At 42.2% G+C, this 16,414-nt stretch overlaps 1 protein-coding gene across 1 annotated transcript in view; it reads right to left on the bottom strand.

The window, feature by feature from the left end:
* MYO1H (myosin IH) overlaps positions 1-15,862 on the bottom strand; it is a 50,389-nt gene extending 34,527 nt beyond the window's left edge. The window contains exons 1-6 of the mRNA XM_049865219.1: positions 15,707-15,862; positions 12,176-12,291; positions 9,489-9,687; positions 8,396-8,476; positions 4,797-4,976; positions 1,550-1,648 (exon numbers count right to left, since the gene is read on the bottom strand). Of these exons, the coding sequence (XP_049721176.1) occupies positions 1,550-1,648; positions 4,797-4,976; positions 8,396-8,476; positions 9,489-9,687; positions 12,176-12,291; positions 15,707-15,832 (801 nt within the window). The 5' untranslated portion in view covers positions 15,833-15,862. The remainder of the gene's footprint in view (positions 1-1,549; positions 1,649-4,796; positions 4,977-8,395; positions 8,477-9,488; positions 9,688-12,175; positions 12,292-15,706) is intronic.
* Between the last annotated feature and the right edge of the window lie 552 nt (positions 15,863-16,414).

Genomic DNA, 16,414 nt, shown 5'->3' with positions numbered 1-16,414 from the left:
TCTACTCTGTCCCATAGGGTCACTGTGTGTCGGAATCGACTCGACGGCAATGGGTTTGGGTTTTTTTTGAGTGCACAGAACCCAGTCCTCCTTCTTCCCCAGAAATCAGCCCTCTTGTTCACTTCAAATATTAACTCAAGTGGGAGAAAGATCCTCAGCAAAGGGCATAGGAGATGCTTCGTCAACCTCCAGCATACATCACTTGTATTTTATATCCTCCCTCCCCTTTCACCACCAATAAGCCATTTAATTTTCAAATACCATGGCTGACCCTGCTGGTATGTGAAATACCAGTGGCATAGCAACACGCCAGCCACCACGTACGACAAACTGACAGATGGGTAGGTGAAGCTTTGAGTCAACTCCCTTCCCTTTATTTAAATGACTCCACTTGCAAAGTAGAAAGAAAAATTCTATTCTGGCCCTTGAAAGATTAGTAGTTGAACAATCAAACTGAAAACTATAAGACCAAAAGATACTAAAGATAGAAATGTCACTATTGCTTAAGGGGCTCTGACTTTCTCTTTAGGGTGATGAAAACGGTTGGCAAAGGATGGTGGTACTGGCTGCACAACACGGTGAATGTAATTAACGTCTCTAAATTGTACGCTTAAAAAACATTAAAATGGCAAACTTTGTGTGATATATATATATATAAACATACACACACACACACACACACACACACACACACACACACACACACACATATATATATCCATAAAAGAACCCATTGCCATCGAGTTGATTCTGAAATTAATACTGGGAAATAGTTTGAATCGTTTCCAAAGTAGAACTGCCCCATAGGGTTTCCAAGGAGCACCTGGTGGATTTGAACTGCCAACCTTTTGGTTAGCAGCTGTAGCTCTTAGCCACTATGCCACCAGGGTTTCCATATATGTATATATATATGTACACATGTATATACACACATATATAGTTTTTTTAAAAAATTGTGGTAAAATATATATGTATACAACAGTATTTGCCAGTTCAACAATTTTTCCACATATAGTTCAGTGACATCCTTTTCCATGTTATATATATTTAACTATAATAAAAGAATTTTTTTTGAATGTTTATAAATCCTGTAATTTGTTCCAATTTGTTCCAAAACAGAAACTTGGAGGGACGGGGGGCGGGGGGGAGGTGAAGAAAAAAAAAAAGATAATCCTTTGATTCTCTGGGATCTAAATATTTGAGATTGGACTTAATTGAGGGAAAGAAAAAATGTCATTACGTCATTTCCTGCTTGCTCACAACACTGGGAAAACTTAGGGCTGCCTGATAAAATATAGAACACCCAGTTATGTTTGAATTTGAGATTAACAATGGCTAATTTTTTAGTATGAGTCTGTCCCATCCAATATTTGAGATATACTAGAAATTAGCCATTGATTTGTCTTTGCTTAACTGAAATTCAAATGTAACTTGGTGTTCTGTGTTTTTATTTGCTGAATCTGGCAGCCCTACTATGCAAACACCAGGAAACCATGATTGTTTTCTGAACCCCAGGTTGAACTGGTAGTCCTGCCTGAAGGGCCCATACCTCAAGGTCCTCTTCGGTAAAATCAATGACAGAAAAGGCGTTGGAAACTGTTTTCCAGTCATTCTTGTCATTGATGGACGACTCTTTGACACATTGACCCTGTTGACATAGAACTGGGTCACTTAATGGCATTTTTATAAATGTGTGCACACTTACTCCTCTGTCAAAATGGTTTTGTTTACAAGGATACACTAGCTAGTATTACAATGTTCTGAACTGCAAAGAAAATAGATTTTACTCTGATTGTCTGGCACTTGGTGATTTGCCCATCGCTACTTTTTTCCAAAGTTATTTGGAAATTTGATTTTAAAATCTCTGCTCTGAGAAAGGAGTTCTGGGAGGCACAAACGGTTAAGTGAAAGGTTGGAGTTTTGAACCTGCCTCAAGGTGCCTTGGAAGAAAGGCCTGGTGATCTGCTTTCGGAAGAGCACAGCTGTGAAAACCTAACATACATGGTGTCGCCACGAGTCAGAATTGAATCAACTCAGCGGCAACTGATTTTTTGCTTTGCCCTGGAAACACTTTCAAAGTTATATATTAGTGGTAGATCTTTTGGTGTGTTTCAAAAACAGTTCTTGTCTTGCCATTTTTGCTGAATAAAGCCATTTGTCTCAATCAATATCTGCTGAAACAAGCAGTGAAAATTATAATGTTTAAATTTAGAAAACAATCTTGACTTACTGAGCAACTATCAGCAAAAACTTCACTGAAGAAAAAACAAACAAAAACTTCCCCACAGAACCAGATGGAAGGAGATCTTCACTCAAGGAAATAAAAATTTGGCATTAAAACCAAAACCAAACTCACTGGTGTCGAGTCGATTCCAACTCCTGGGAACCCTATGTGTTATAGAGTAGAACTTCTCCATAGCATTTTATTGGCTGTACTCTTTCCAGAAGCAGATTGCCAGGCATTTCTTCCGTGGTGCCATTGGGTGGGTTTGAACCACCAACCTTTAGCTTAGCAGTTGTTTGCAAACCACTTGCACCACCCAGAAAAACACAGGATATACAGAAGTGATGGTCACCAGTAGGGGTTCCATTAGGCTTTTTCCCACTAATTCTAGAAGTTGGTTTTTAAATAAGTAGCAGACCAACCAATACCACAGTTTAAAGGGAAAACATTCTAATCGAGAATTTTTCATTATTTTTTGCTCTTGTGGTACAGGGTGGTCCCAGTTCCCTGGTTATTTGTACATTTGTTATCTTAAAAGATTTTCTTGTTGGTTTTCTAAGGACTCAGTTTATGTAAGTAAGGAAGATGGGGAGGAAGAGGAGGAAGACTGTTACTTGTCTCTTTAGGTCCTTCGGTGATGACTGATTTTTTTAATGCATGAATATATATTAACTTTATCACTTTTAAAACATTTAAAATAAATTGATAACGATGAAAAAAATAAGATTTCCTCGTTGCACAGGGAAACCAAAGATGTCGTGCCATATAAGTATTTCCTAATAAACCAAACAACCAAACAAATAAAAACCCCAAAGCAGTTGCCATGGAGTTGGTCCTGACTCAGGGCGACCCCGTGTGTGACAGAGTAGGACTGTGCTCCATAGGGTTTTCAGTGTAAAACCACTGAGTTTGCCAGAGTTATGGGAGCTCATGAAATTAATACTGGCAAGTTGTTTGCATCATTTCCAAAGCCACTGAGACAGGAGGATCTGGCTAAAAAATCCACAAAGATGAAAACACCATACATTTCAAAAGAGGATGATTTCTTCTCATCAGAGAGTTAGGAGAAGCCCTTAGAAAATAAATGGTAAACCAAAAACAAAAAAAAACTAGGCTGTAATCTTTACAGAAGCAGATCACGAGGACTTTCTTCCGTGGCACCGCTGTGTTCAAACTGCCAACCTTTAGGTTAGTAGTTGAGTGCAAACCATTTGTGCCAACCATAGAGCTTACAAAATGAGTGATGGACTCAATTATTGTTACAAAATGACCCTCTCTGATCATGCTATGAAAGCCAAACAGGATGCTACCATACAGCTTTGTTGGAAAAAACCAGTCCTCAAAAAAGAAAAAAAATTAATTTTTATTTATTCTTTATTCTAAGAATTGGTACAAAGTTAGTTAAACATAAATTGAGGTTATGAGATTCACGTAACTTCATTAGTTAGCTTCCATTTTCAAGATTAACTTCAACCAACCTTCTATGATGTACTATGAAATCTTGGTCTTTATTTCATGAGATTCACTTTACAAGATCATGTTCTCTCTCTTGAGTAATGTCCCTGCCCGTGCCTGTGCAAACTGATCCCAGTTCAAAGCCAGGTCCCGTGTGAAGAGAAAAAATCCAGAAATCTTGGGGCAAAAAGGTGCTAGTGACACCAAATACTGATAGGTGCTATACAATCAGGCATTCTAGAACCCTAGCACAGACTGAAGGAGCCCTGGTGGTACATTGGCTGAGTGCTCAGCTGCTAACTGAGAGGTTGGTGGTTCGAACCCAGCCAGCAGCTCTGAGGGAGAAAGACCTGGTGATCTGCTTGCGTAAGGACTGCAGCCTAGAAAACACGACGAGGCGCTCCTACTCTGTCATGTGGGGTCACTGTGAGTCAGAATCGACTCAACCGCCCACAACAACAACAGTGCAGACTGTGGGGAAAAAAAAAAAAATTAATACTGTGATGTTAAATCCTGAAAGTCAGTTTCATAACACTAGATCCTGGGATTACTTACAGGAATGGCCTGAATCATTTCTGTAAGACAGTATGCTCATTTTGCAGCTAGCAGTTCTCAGAATGGATGACAGGAAGGTGGAAAAAGTCTTTTCAAAACTAGTTTTGAAAGCAAAATGAAATAGTATACGTTGTGGATACGGATTGGCAAGGAGTTTCCATCACAGCCAGACCTGGAGTTCTCATCCCAACTGAGCATTAAAATCACTAGGGGAGCATTTGAAACAATCCCAATACCAGGTTCCACCTCTAGTATCTGAATCTCTGGCAGGTAGGAACCAAGCATTTGTGTTTTTAAAACACTCTTTAGTTGATTCCAGCTTCTACCAGGGCTGAGAACCACTCGCCTAGACATTGGTTTGTTTACTTTACCAAAATGGTATACCTCCCGAGCATGAAAGGAGAGGGGTTGGCTTGTTTATGAAAAGTGTCAAGACATTAGTAAGTAGGATACCTTCAGAATGGTAGAGAGGAAGTTCTGGAATGTTCTAGAGCAGCCCTCACAAAACCCCCTGATCCCTCCCTCCAAAAGACCCCCAGAGCCAGGTGCTGGTTCTTCCAACCTGTGAGAGGTATTTATACAGCTGGGGTTCCCGCTCAAGTCCCAGGTAAGCGAGGAGCTCCTCTTCACCCCCCTCCAGCAGCTGGTAGAAGATGTGGAAGTTACGCTCGCCCTGGTTTTGATAGACGACTCGAGACTTTTCTATCAAGTAACTGATGATATGCCCACCTACAGGAATGCCCTTCAAAACACAACAAAAATGCAGTCGCAGCAGCAGCAACAATCAAGCCACTCTCTTACTGGTGTCTTTTGATAAAGGGAAGTTCTTAATTTCAATGGTCCAATCTATGAATCTTTTATTATCGGTGCTTTCTGTGTTCTGTTTAAAAAGAATCTTTGCCTACCCCAGGCCAGGAAGTTATTTATTCAGTGTTTTTGTCTAGAAGCATGAATGTTTTACCTTTCACATTTAGGACTATGATCCATTATAAATTAGTTATTGTGTATGGAGTGAAAACCAAAACCAAACCCAGTGCCACTGAGTTGATTCCGACTCATAGCGACTCTATAGGACAGAGCAGAACCGCCCCACAGAGTTTCCAAGGAGCGCCTGGTGGATTCGAACTGCCGACCCTTTGGTTAGCAGCCGTAGCACTTAACCACTATGCCACCAGGGTTTCCGTATGGAGTGGGGTAGGGCTCAAAGGTCTTTTTATCAATATGAATATCCAATCTACCAGCACCACTTATTGGAAAGACAATCGTATCGCTACTGAATGAAAGTGGTGTTCTTGTCATAAATTAGGGGAACGGATTTGTGAGCGGGAAACCCTGGTGGCATAGTGGTTAAGTGCTACGGCTATTAACCAAAGAGTTGGCAGTTCAAATCTGCCAGGCGCTTCTTGGAAACTCTATCGGGCAGTTCTACTCTGTCCTATAGGGTTGCTATGAGTCGGAACCAACTCGATGGCAGTGGGTTTGGTTTTTTGGTTTATATGTGAGGGTCTTTCTGGACTGTGTTCTGGTCCATTGGCCTGTTCATCTATCCTTGTATCAGTTTCACATTGTCTTAATTATTATTTCCAGTAAAGGATTTATATTCTAGAACATATGTAGAATTATACAAGTCAGTAAGAAAAAACCAGACAACACAATTAAAAAGGAACAAGAGACTTGAATATAAAAGGGGATCTTTAACTGGCCAATAAGCAAAATTTCATCAATTATCAGGGAGCTACAAATTTAAATCACAATGAGAAACCACTATACCCTACCAGAATGTCTAAAACTAAAAAGGCTAACAATACCGAATGTTGGCACGGGCATGGAGCAACTGGAACTCTCAATAATTATCATGACGTTGATGGTAAGAACCCAGTAATTCCACTTCCAGGTATATATCCAACATAAATGAGTGCTTACATCTCCTAAAAGGCACCTGCAAGGATGTTCATAACACTATCTGTAATAGCCAAAAATTGGAAACAACCAATGCCCATCAACAGGAGAATGGATAAATTGTGTTGTAGTCATACAGTTAAAAAATGAACAACTGCTACAGGCAACAACATGGATGAATCTTACAGACATACTATTGATTGAAAGAAGCCAGACACAAAAGAATGCATACTGTATAAACTCCATGTATATGAAGCTCAAGAACCAGCAAAACTATTCTGTGGTTATAGAGATCAGATCAGTGGTTCCCTTTGGGAAGGGGGATACCACCAGAGAAGGGCAGGAGAGCTTTCTAGGTTCTAGACTTTTTTATCTCTTGATCTGAGCGGTGGTTACCCAGGTAGATACATATGTAAAAACTCAATGAGCTGTACTTTATGATTTGTGTGCTTTTTAGTATGTGTTGAACTTCTATAAAAAAGTTTTAAAACATGCATACCCAACCATTGCTGTCAGGTAGATTCTGACCCATAGCTATTAAATTTTTTTCAAAGTCCACCAGAGGGACGAGCGCCAGCCTCTGGTTGCTGAAATCAACACCCACCTAGCTGTTGTTCTCTGGTCCATGGTGTCACCGTACGACTTGTATGTTCTTGAGAAATTTGTGTCCCCTTCCCACATGCATCAAGTCCCATCTAAATTCAGTATATGGCACAGCCATACTTATTCATTTACCTGTAGTCTGTGACTGTTTTCACAAAGCAACAGCAAAGCTGAATAGTTGCAAGAGAAACTGTATGGCCCATGATGCCTAAAATATTTACTTGTTGGCCTTTAGACAGAAGAAGTGTGCTGACTTCTGTCACATAAGTATATATGCCTAAATAATATATTGTTAGTTTGCTTGTTTTCAAGCTTTATAAAAAATGGTAACACTGAGGCACAGTACATTCCTAAGGCTAAGAGTCCAAATTCAGGGTGTCAGCCACGTTTTCTCCCAAGGCTCAGGAGAAGATCCTTTTTGTCTCCCCCAGGTTCTGGTACCCTCAACAACCTCTCCCTTCATCATGACATGGCTGTCTTCCCTCTGTGTCTCTTTTCCTCTTTTATAAAGACACCAGTCATATTGGATTAGGACCCACCCTACTGGGTCCTAACAGTGTGACCTCCTGTTAACTGAGAAGATCTTCAAAGAGCTAATTTCCAAACAAAGTCACATTCACAGGTACTAGGGGTTAGGACTCCAACACATCTTTTGGGGGACATAAGTTAGCCCATAACTCCATCCATGTTACGTGTAACTGTAGCTCTTCCACTCTCACTGCTGTATAATACCTCATTGTGTGAACACCACCACGATTAGCCACTATAGGGTCGCTATGAGTCGGAATTGACTCAACGGCAGTGGGTTATCCTGTTGATGGACATTCAGTCCTTTCCATATGTGTTGGTGGTTTACACTCCTTCTACCATCATGAGCAGTGCTGTTGCTCTGTTGTGGGCATGCTTATACATGGTTCTGGTTCATGTCTGTAGAAATCTCCTGGGAGTGGAATGGCCTCACCTTAGATTATATGATTTCAACTGCGTTAGATATTGTTTTCCAAAGGGGTTACACCAAATTCTACCCTGCCAACCATGTGTATGGGTTCCTAGTAATTCACATCTTTGCTGACACCTGGTATTTTCAGGCTTCTTAATTTTTGCCCATCCAGAGGGTGTAAGAGTCATTGGTGGTTCAGTGGTAGAATGCTTGCCTTCCATGCGGGAGACCCAGGTTTGATTCCCAGCTAATACACCTCACGAGGCAGCCACCATCTATCTGTCAGTAACGGCTTGTGTGTTGCCATGATGCTGAACAGGTTTCAGCGGAGCTTCCAGACTAAGACAGACTAGGAAGAAAGGCCTAGCAATCTACTTCTGAAAATAAGTCAATGAAAACTCTATGGATCACAATGGAGCACTGCCCAGTTGATCATGAGGATAGTGTGGGACCAAGTAGCATTTTGTTCCATTGTGCATGCAGTCACCATGAATTGCAGGCCAACCTGAAGGCAGCCAACAACAGGGGGTATAAAAAGGTATCTCATTGTGGTTTTATTTGTATTTCCTAGAGCTAGTACTAACCCTTGATTGTTTAATTGTTTGAGCAAAAAATCCCCCTTTGTCCCTTAGAGTGCCTTGAGTTGGGTGTCCGTCACTGGCGAATTTAGAGGCGAATTTAGAGGTCCCTGTGCACCGGTATTAGGAGCTTCGACATACCTTAAAGTCAAACTGTATGTCCATGTATTTTCCAAATCTGCTGGAGTTGTCATTCCGGAGCGTTTTGGCATTCCCAAATGCCTTGAAATACAAAACCGGGGACAGAGATTGGTTGAACCAAATTGATATTCATTGTCATTTAAACTCACTCTGTCAAATTCCATACCCTAAATAACATGCCTATTATGGGAATGCAGGAAGAAGGGAGAGCAAGGGGTAAAAGCCAGACTGTATTTTCTACAAAGGAAGCTCACTAGTTCACTAAGTACAGAGGATTCGAGGCTAAATACTGGAGTTGGACTAAGGGAAACATCTTGTCTCAAGAACCCAGTCTAGTCATATGTTAGAAATGGCTAAGGAGAGGTACACAGAATCCCAGGGCCTCGCTGTTCCAGAAGGCACAGTGGACAGTCCCATCACCAGACCCTTCCCTACACCAAAGAGGCAAGTTGAGTCTATTTGGAAAAGTCCTTCAACCATAAACATCTTCTCTTACAGAAAGGGCAACAGGAACCACCGCCTTCACTAGCCTGAGACCAGAAGAACTAGATGGTGCCCGGCTACCTACATGACCGCTCTAATCGGCATCACAGTAGAAGGTCCTGGACAGAGTGGGAGAAAAATATAGAACAAAATTCAAATTTATAAAAAAGACCAGACTTACTGGTCTGATAGAGACTGGTGGAACCCCGGAGACTATGGCCCTTAGACACCCTTCAAACCTGGAACCAAACCCACTCCCCAGAGATCGTCTTTCAGCCAAACAATAGACAAGCCTATGAAGTGAAGAATAACACCCATGAAGAATGTGCTGCTCAGAACAATAAACTATACCAGACCAAAAGGGCAGCACTTGCCCAAAAACAAAGTTCAGAAGGCAGGAAGGGGCAGGAAAGATGGGTGAATGGAAACAGGGAACCCAGGGAGGAAGTGGGTAGAGTGGTGTCACATTGAGGAGATTACAACTAGAGTCACGAAACAAAATGTGTATAAATTGTTGAATGGGAAAATAATTTGTAAACTTTCACCCAAACCAAAATAAAATGTTAAATATATATATACATTTTTCTTTTTTTTTTTTTTTAACGCTTACCTCCAGCACTGGGTTGGAGAGCAGCAGTCTGTCGCGGGCTATCTGTAGCGACTCGGTCATTGGGCAGGTCACGGCAAAATACTGGAGAATCTTCTTGGAGGCCTCCGTTTTCCCTGCCCCACTTTCCCCGGAGATGAGGATGAAGTGGTTATTTAGCTCCGAGCACATCACGCGGTAAGCGTTGTCAGCTATGGCATAGCTGGAGAAGGAATGGTGCAGAAACAAGTTGGCCTGAAGGCTACTTCCCTTGGCTCTGACACCCAGCACAGCAGGACAAAGTGCCCTGCTTCCAGGAAGCCACATCCAGACTGTGGTTCAAGGACAGTGAACTCAGACAGGCCTCAATCCTCTCCGTGACCCATTTGCTGTTCATACAAAGTACACTAGATCTCAAAACTTAAAGAATACAGACACAGAAGGACAGATATTATTGTATGATCCCACTTATAGGAAATATCTCGAACAGGAAAAATGCATAAAGATGAAAGTTTATTAGTTGACTTGGGGGAAGGAGGGGAAAACGGGAGAGTTATTGCTTAAGGAGGAGCCCTGGTGGCACAGTGGTTAAGCTCTCGGCTGCTATGTGAAAGGTTGGCAGTTCAAACCCAGCCAGCAGCTTTGTGGGAGAAAGACCTGGCGATCTGCTCTTGTAAAGATTATAGGCTAGAAACTTCTTTGGGGCAGTTCTACTCTGTCACACGGGGTTGCTATGAGTCGAAATTGACTCAGTGGCACCTGACAATATAACAACAACATTGCTGAAGGGGTACTGAGTTTCTGTTTGTGGTGACGTAAAGCTTCTGGCAACGGGATAGTGCTGATGGTTGCACGAGAAGGTGAATGTAACGTAACTAATGTCACTGGGTTGAACACTTGAAAACAGATGGAACATGTGGCAACAGATCTTGGTGATGGTTGCACAACACAATTGATGTCATTGGTGTCACTGAATTGTATATGTGAAAAATGTTGACTTGGCAAATGTTGTGTTATATATATATGTTTACAACAATTAAAAAATGCAAATGTTTGGTTAGATATTTTTTACTACAATAAAAATTAAAAAAAAAATAGAAGTGATCGGGGGAAGAATTTGAGCCATTATGGAAATCTTTTTCAAAATTTGCCATATTTAATTTTTTAAAAATCCATCAACTTTCTTATAAAAATAAGCCAGACACTAGATTACATCCCCAAGACACTCTATTAATTGCAAGTGGAAATGACATCGTGTCTATGTATATTAAATGACTCAGTACTATAAGGTCTCCTTTTCTCTTTCCCTCAAAATCTGGAGTACTTAGAATATAGAGGTAGGAAACCAAAAGGATTAAAAAACTTCTGTGATATCTTCAGGAAAAGAGGTAAAACCATTATAAGGAATTTATCTCTAAGAGAAAAAAAAAAACAAGCATGAAGGCTGTTGAAAAGTATAATTTTAGCATGCGGCAAAGTTTGAAAGCAGGCTATTTTAGAAATCACTGATGCTAACAATATAGAAAGGTTTATAAATGCCTGGGGAAGTGGAATAGCTGAGTCACCAAAGCGAATGTGGAGAGAAAATAAACATGAGCTTGAAGTCAACCAGGGAGTAGAACTGGGAAATTCAGCAAAGCCTGAGCCATGTATAGACTAGGCAGGAAATTACTCATTTTAAGGATCCACACATCCTGGGAAGACAGTTCCCTTCCACCAAGGGACGTTCTCCTTAGCGGCCATGTTACCCAGGCGCCGGTAGATGGCACTATAACACCCCACTTCCCAGAAAAGATAACTCTCTAGCCACAGTCTTAGACCTCTGTGCACTTACACAAAATTCTACCGACCTCTCATCATCATATTTAAGCTGAGGTTTGCCAAAGCTTTCTGCTGCCTTGAAAGACTTATTTTACAAGACTGCAGCAGTTTAAGGGAGGTATAGAACCTAATAGAGATGAAACGATGATTAGGGAGGTAGGGAGGGAGGGAAGGTGGACTGGTAGAAAGGTGGGTGGGTGGGTGGGAGGGAAGTAAGGAGCAAAGAAAACAAAAAGGAAAGAACTAGAAAAACACTCTTATTGATGACCCTCTTAGTCACCTAGTGCTGCTATAACAGAAATACCACGAGTGGATGGCTTTTTTAACAAACAGAAATTTATTTTCTCACAGTCTAGGAGTCTACAAGTCCAAAATCAGGGTGCCAGCTTTAGGGGAAGGCTCTCTTTCTCTCAGCTCTGGAGGAAGGTCCTTGTCTCTTTTGAGCATCTGCTCCTGGGAATTCTTCATATGGCTTGGCACGTGTCTTCCCCCATCTCTGCTTCCTTAATCTGCTCCTTTTATATCTTTTAAGAGATTGACTCAAAACGTGACCTACACTAATCTAATCTCATTAACATAACAAAGACAACTCATTTCCAAATGGGATCATAACGACAGGCATAAAACCGAAAACCAAAACCAAAGTTAAATCAATTCTGACTCATAGCGACCCTATATGACAGAGTAGAACTGCCCCATAGGGTTTCCTAACTAATCTTAAAGGAAGCAAATCACATCTTTCTCATGAGGAACGGCTGATGGGTTCGAACTGCTGACTTTTTGGTTGGCAGCCAAGCGCTTAACCACTGTGCTGCCAGGTTAGGATTTATAGGACATATTTTTGGGGACACAATTCAATCCATAACAATGACCCTGTGGATGCTACTTACATATGTGGTGGGAGTTCAAAGAAGTTCACTCCTTGATAAAGTTCCATCTGGTTCAGAGTGTAGATTCCAAGCTCCTGGTACGGATTCACGGACACAAGGAGAGTCCCAATATATGTCTAGAGGAATGGACCAAAGCACTAGTGAGGAATTCTGCTGGGCAATGGCGCTACAGCAAAAGACCATCACACACGGTGATCCCCACGTGTTATTCGGGGCTGAGATAACATGGTGGGCTGCCTGTTGTCATGGAGGTTACGTGGGGCAAGGGACAGACAAACAACCAAAGGATCAAGATAGTTCCAATTAGCGGTAAGTGTTAAGAAAGATGTAAATGGGGCAATGAGAGAATGAATAGCTAAGGAAGAAGACCACCATGCTAGTAGGCTTAGGGAAGGCTTCTTTAAGAAGGTGCCATCCAAGCTGAGATTTCAAGGCGGAGGAGCCAGTTGTGAATAAAGGTAGGCGGGAAGGGACATTTCAGGCTGAAGGGACGAGTATGGCAGGCTGGTTGCCCTGGCAGCCAGTGTGGCTGCAGCCCAGTGAGGAAGAGGAGGATGGGAAGGGATGATATTGGAGAGGGAGTGGGGTTCAGATCATGCAAGAATACAGATTTTATTCAAAATGAAATGGATGGTGGGGCAGAGATACCCCTACCCCCACTGAAATGAAACAGCTGCCCTCAATGTTTGTATATAAGTGAAATAAACTTCTATGAAAATATAAATTGCAACATATGGTTTTAAGAGAGGAGTAGGCAAAGGGCACTCTGGCCACAGGGTGAAAGCAAGGACAGTATATTTTAGACCAGCCATCTAAATTTGGGCAGATATTCCCACCACTGGCACCTATTTCCCTAGATTTCAATGTTAGATTCCATTAATATTCGGAAGTTGTTCAATTACGCATATTTGTAAAATTAGCCACTAGCGTAAGACTTCTTAGAATGTGCTTATGAATAAATGAAGGTCCAAGCTCTTACATAGAAAACAAATATTTAGGTTTCTTCTGGTCTAAATACATCTGCATTTAGCACCAACTCCTCAGTGGTGCCAACTGTTAAGTGCTCAACTACTAACTAAAAGGTTGGAGGTTCAAACCCACACAGACGCACCTCAGAAGACAGGCCTGGAAATCTGTTTCTGAAGGGTCACAGCCTTGAAAACCCTACAGAGCAGTTCTCCTCTGCACGCATGGGGTGCCCATGAGTCAGAACTGACTTGACAGCAGCCACCAACAACAAATATATCAGGCATTTTCAGTTTCTGCGTTTGTTATTGTTTTTCATCTCACAGTCTCAAACACTGGAGGTACTAAAGCCTACATTCAGATTTGCTAAAAACATTCCAACTGATGTTTCTAATCTACTGTAGAAAGTCAAACAGAGTTCGAAGAGAGCAGTATTTTGACTGAAAGGAGCACTGCTGGTACAATGGTTAAATGCTTGGCTGCTAAGCTAAAGGTTGGTGGTTCGAACCCACCCAGTGGCTCCGTGGAAGAAAGACCGGGAGATCTGCTCCCATAAAGATTTCAGCCTAGGAAACCCTATGGAGTAATTCTACTCTGTTGTACAGGGTTGCTATGAGTTGGAATCGACTCAAGGGCACACAACCACAACAATATTTTGATTAAAATCCTGTATCATTTTCCATCAAGAAAAATCTAATTTTCCAGGGTGGAACACGATTTCTGAAATTTCTCTGTTCAGAACTGAAACACTGAGTTTAAACCCTGATGATCTCATCAGTCTGCTCATAGTGCTCCGCACCATGTTACGTCCCCTTTTGCTTCCACATAAGCTCAGTTTAATCTTTTTCTGTTTCCACAAGGGTGATATTTCTGAAAGTTAGGCGATGTGAGATATACTCTAAGTAACGCTGTCCTTATTTCTTCTAGTAACCTTGGTTTCAACTTAGGGATTAAGCCACGGGCATCAATACAAACAAAATAACTATAAAACATCTTTTTTTTATTAACAAATGCTTCTATTGGTCTAATTTATTCTTAGCAGAAACTAATAAAAATCCCAATAAAATGAAATAATTTCCATAATGCCCCCCCGACTCCACATATACCCATCCTATGGAGTTTACTCTGGAGGACATTACCTGGAAATTGGCCAATCAAATCAGAGTATGGTGATAAACGGAGAAGTGAGAATTTCAGCCTGAGAAGAGTTCTGGTGATGTGGGTGAGTGGGTGGGGGGATGGATGAGAAGTGGAAGCAGATAGTGGTGGACATTTACCTTTTTTTTTTTTTGGCCGTCTGGCATCAGCACTCCCTTCTAACAAATTCCTTTGAGGAACCCTCTTCCCCAGCTTTCAGTCCCTAAGGTCTGGGGGACAGTGACTCCACCCCTCAGCCTTGAGGGGTGGTCTGAGTAACCCAGCCTGGCCAATCAGAATATTGCTCAGAGAGATTCGTGCAGAGACAGGCACATGACCCAAACTGGTTGGCCAGTCAGAGCCAACCAATGTTTGCTCCTATTTACTAGAACTCTTGCTGGAAAGACATGCTATCTTCCCAGTAGCAATACTACCTGTTGCCATTCTGTTGATTCCAACTCATAGTGAACCTATAAGACAGAGTGGAGCTGCCCCATAGCGTTTCCAAGGCTGTAAATCTTTATGGAAGCAGATCACAACATCTTTCTCCCATGGAGTGACTGGTGGGTTAGAACTGCCAACCTTTCAGTTAGCGGCTGAGCATTTAACCACTGCACCACCAGGGGTCCTTGTAGCCACACTAAGCTGATAAAATGACAGCCTGAATCTACTGGCAGCCATCTTGCCACCATGCAGAGAGTCAGCCTGAGAAGGAGTTTGATGCAAAGGAAAGCAGAGCAGAGAGATGGAGAAAGAGTTCTCAAAACATTCAAGACCCTGGATCTATCCTGGATTTTAAAGTCATATAAGTCAATAGGTTCCCCTTTGGGGCTTGTTGTTGTTATTGTGTGCTGGCGAATTGATTCAGACTCATAGCAACCTCACGTGACAGAGCAGAGCTGCCCTGTAGTGTTTTCTTGGCTGTAATCTTTATGGGAGCAGATTGCCCTGTCTTTTCTCCCACAGGGTAGCTGGTGGGCTGTAACTGCTGACCTTTCAGCTAGCAGTCCAGTACTTAACCACTGCACACCAGAGCGCCTTTTTGGGAGCTTAAACCAAAAACCAAACCTGCTGCCGTGGAGTCAATCCCGACTCATAGCAACCCTATAAGACAAAGTAGTACTGCCCCACAGTTTCCAAGGAGTGCCTGGTGGATTCGAACTGCCGACATTTTGGTTAGCAGCCGTAGCACTTAACCACTACACCACCATGGTTTCCTTTGGGGGCTTAGGAGGGTTTAAATTGGGTCTCTGTTCCTGGTAGTGTTAACAACATTAACACAGAGGATCAAAGTGAGTCTGATAGCAATCCCATGACACTGCCCTTTAAAGGCTAACCTAATAGAGCGATACTGTTCAAGAGCAACAGGGCTGTAAAAGTAGAGAGGAAACCACTCCAGAAAGATGGCCGAGAAGCGGGTGACGTTACATATATGAGGTTCTTGCTGAAACGCTTGCGAAGATTGTCCACAAAGGCAGATTCGCTGGTGTAGGCATCCAACAGCACAAAGTCCTGCACCCCGACCTTGTCCCGGGCTGTCAGCGTGCCTTCCATGTGCAGACGAATGTGCTTCCTCCTCACCTCTTCTTTCTAAGGAAACAGAACATTCCTCAGCAGTCAGTTCATTCGAGAAACTCCTATTGCACATTTAATAGGAAATATCAAGGTGCCAGACCATGGGGGTAACCCATCTCATTGCCGTCGAGACTATTCCAACTCCTAGCAACCCTGTAGGATAGAGTAGAATTGCCCCATAGGGTTTCCAAGGCTGTAATCCTTATGGGGTTACAACCAAAAGGGAAGAACACACTCAGCATTTCTTAAGCTAAAAACTGAAGAAAAAACTCAAGCCCTGAGTTGCAACATTAAAGGATTCTATGGGCGAAAAAGATGGCGGACTAGGTGGACGCTACCACGGATCCCTCTTGCAACAAAGACTCGGAAAAAACAAGGGAATTGATCACATACATAACAATCTACGAACTCTGAACAACAAGCACAGACTTAGAGACGGAAAACGAACAAATACGGGCAGACAGCGACCGTTTTCAGAACTAGGAGCCAGCGTACCAGGCAGGTGACCTTTGGAGCCCAATCTGGGGCAGAGCCCAGGGGGGCAGACGGCACAGAAGGGGG

Source organism: Elephas maximus, chromosome 22 (assembly GCF_024166365.1).
Source record: "Elephas maximus indicus isolate mEleMax1 chromosome 22, mEleMax1 primary haplotype, whole genome shotgun sequence".
NCBI lineage: Eukaryota > Metazoa > Chordata > Mammalia > Proboscidea > Elephantidae > Elephas > Elephas maximus.
The sequence above is the reverse complement of the archived record's forward strand: the minus strand, read 5'-3'. Positions and strand labels throughout refer to the sequence as shown.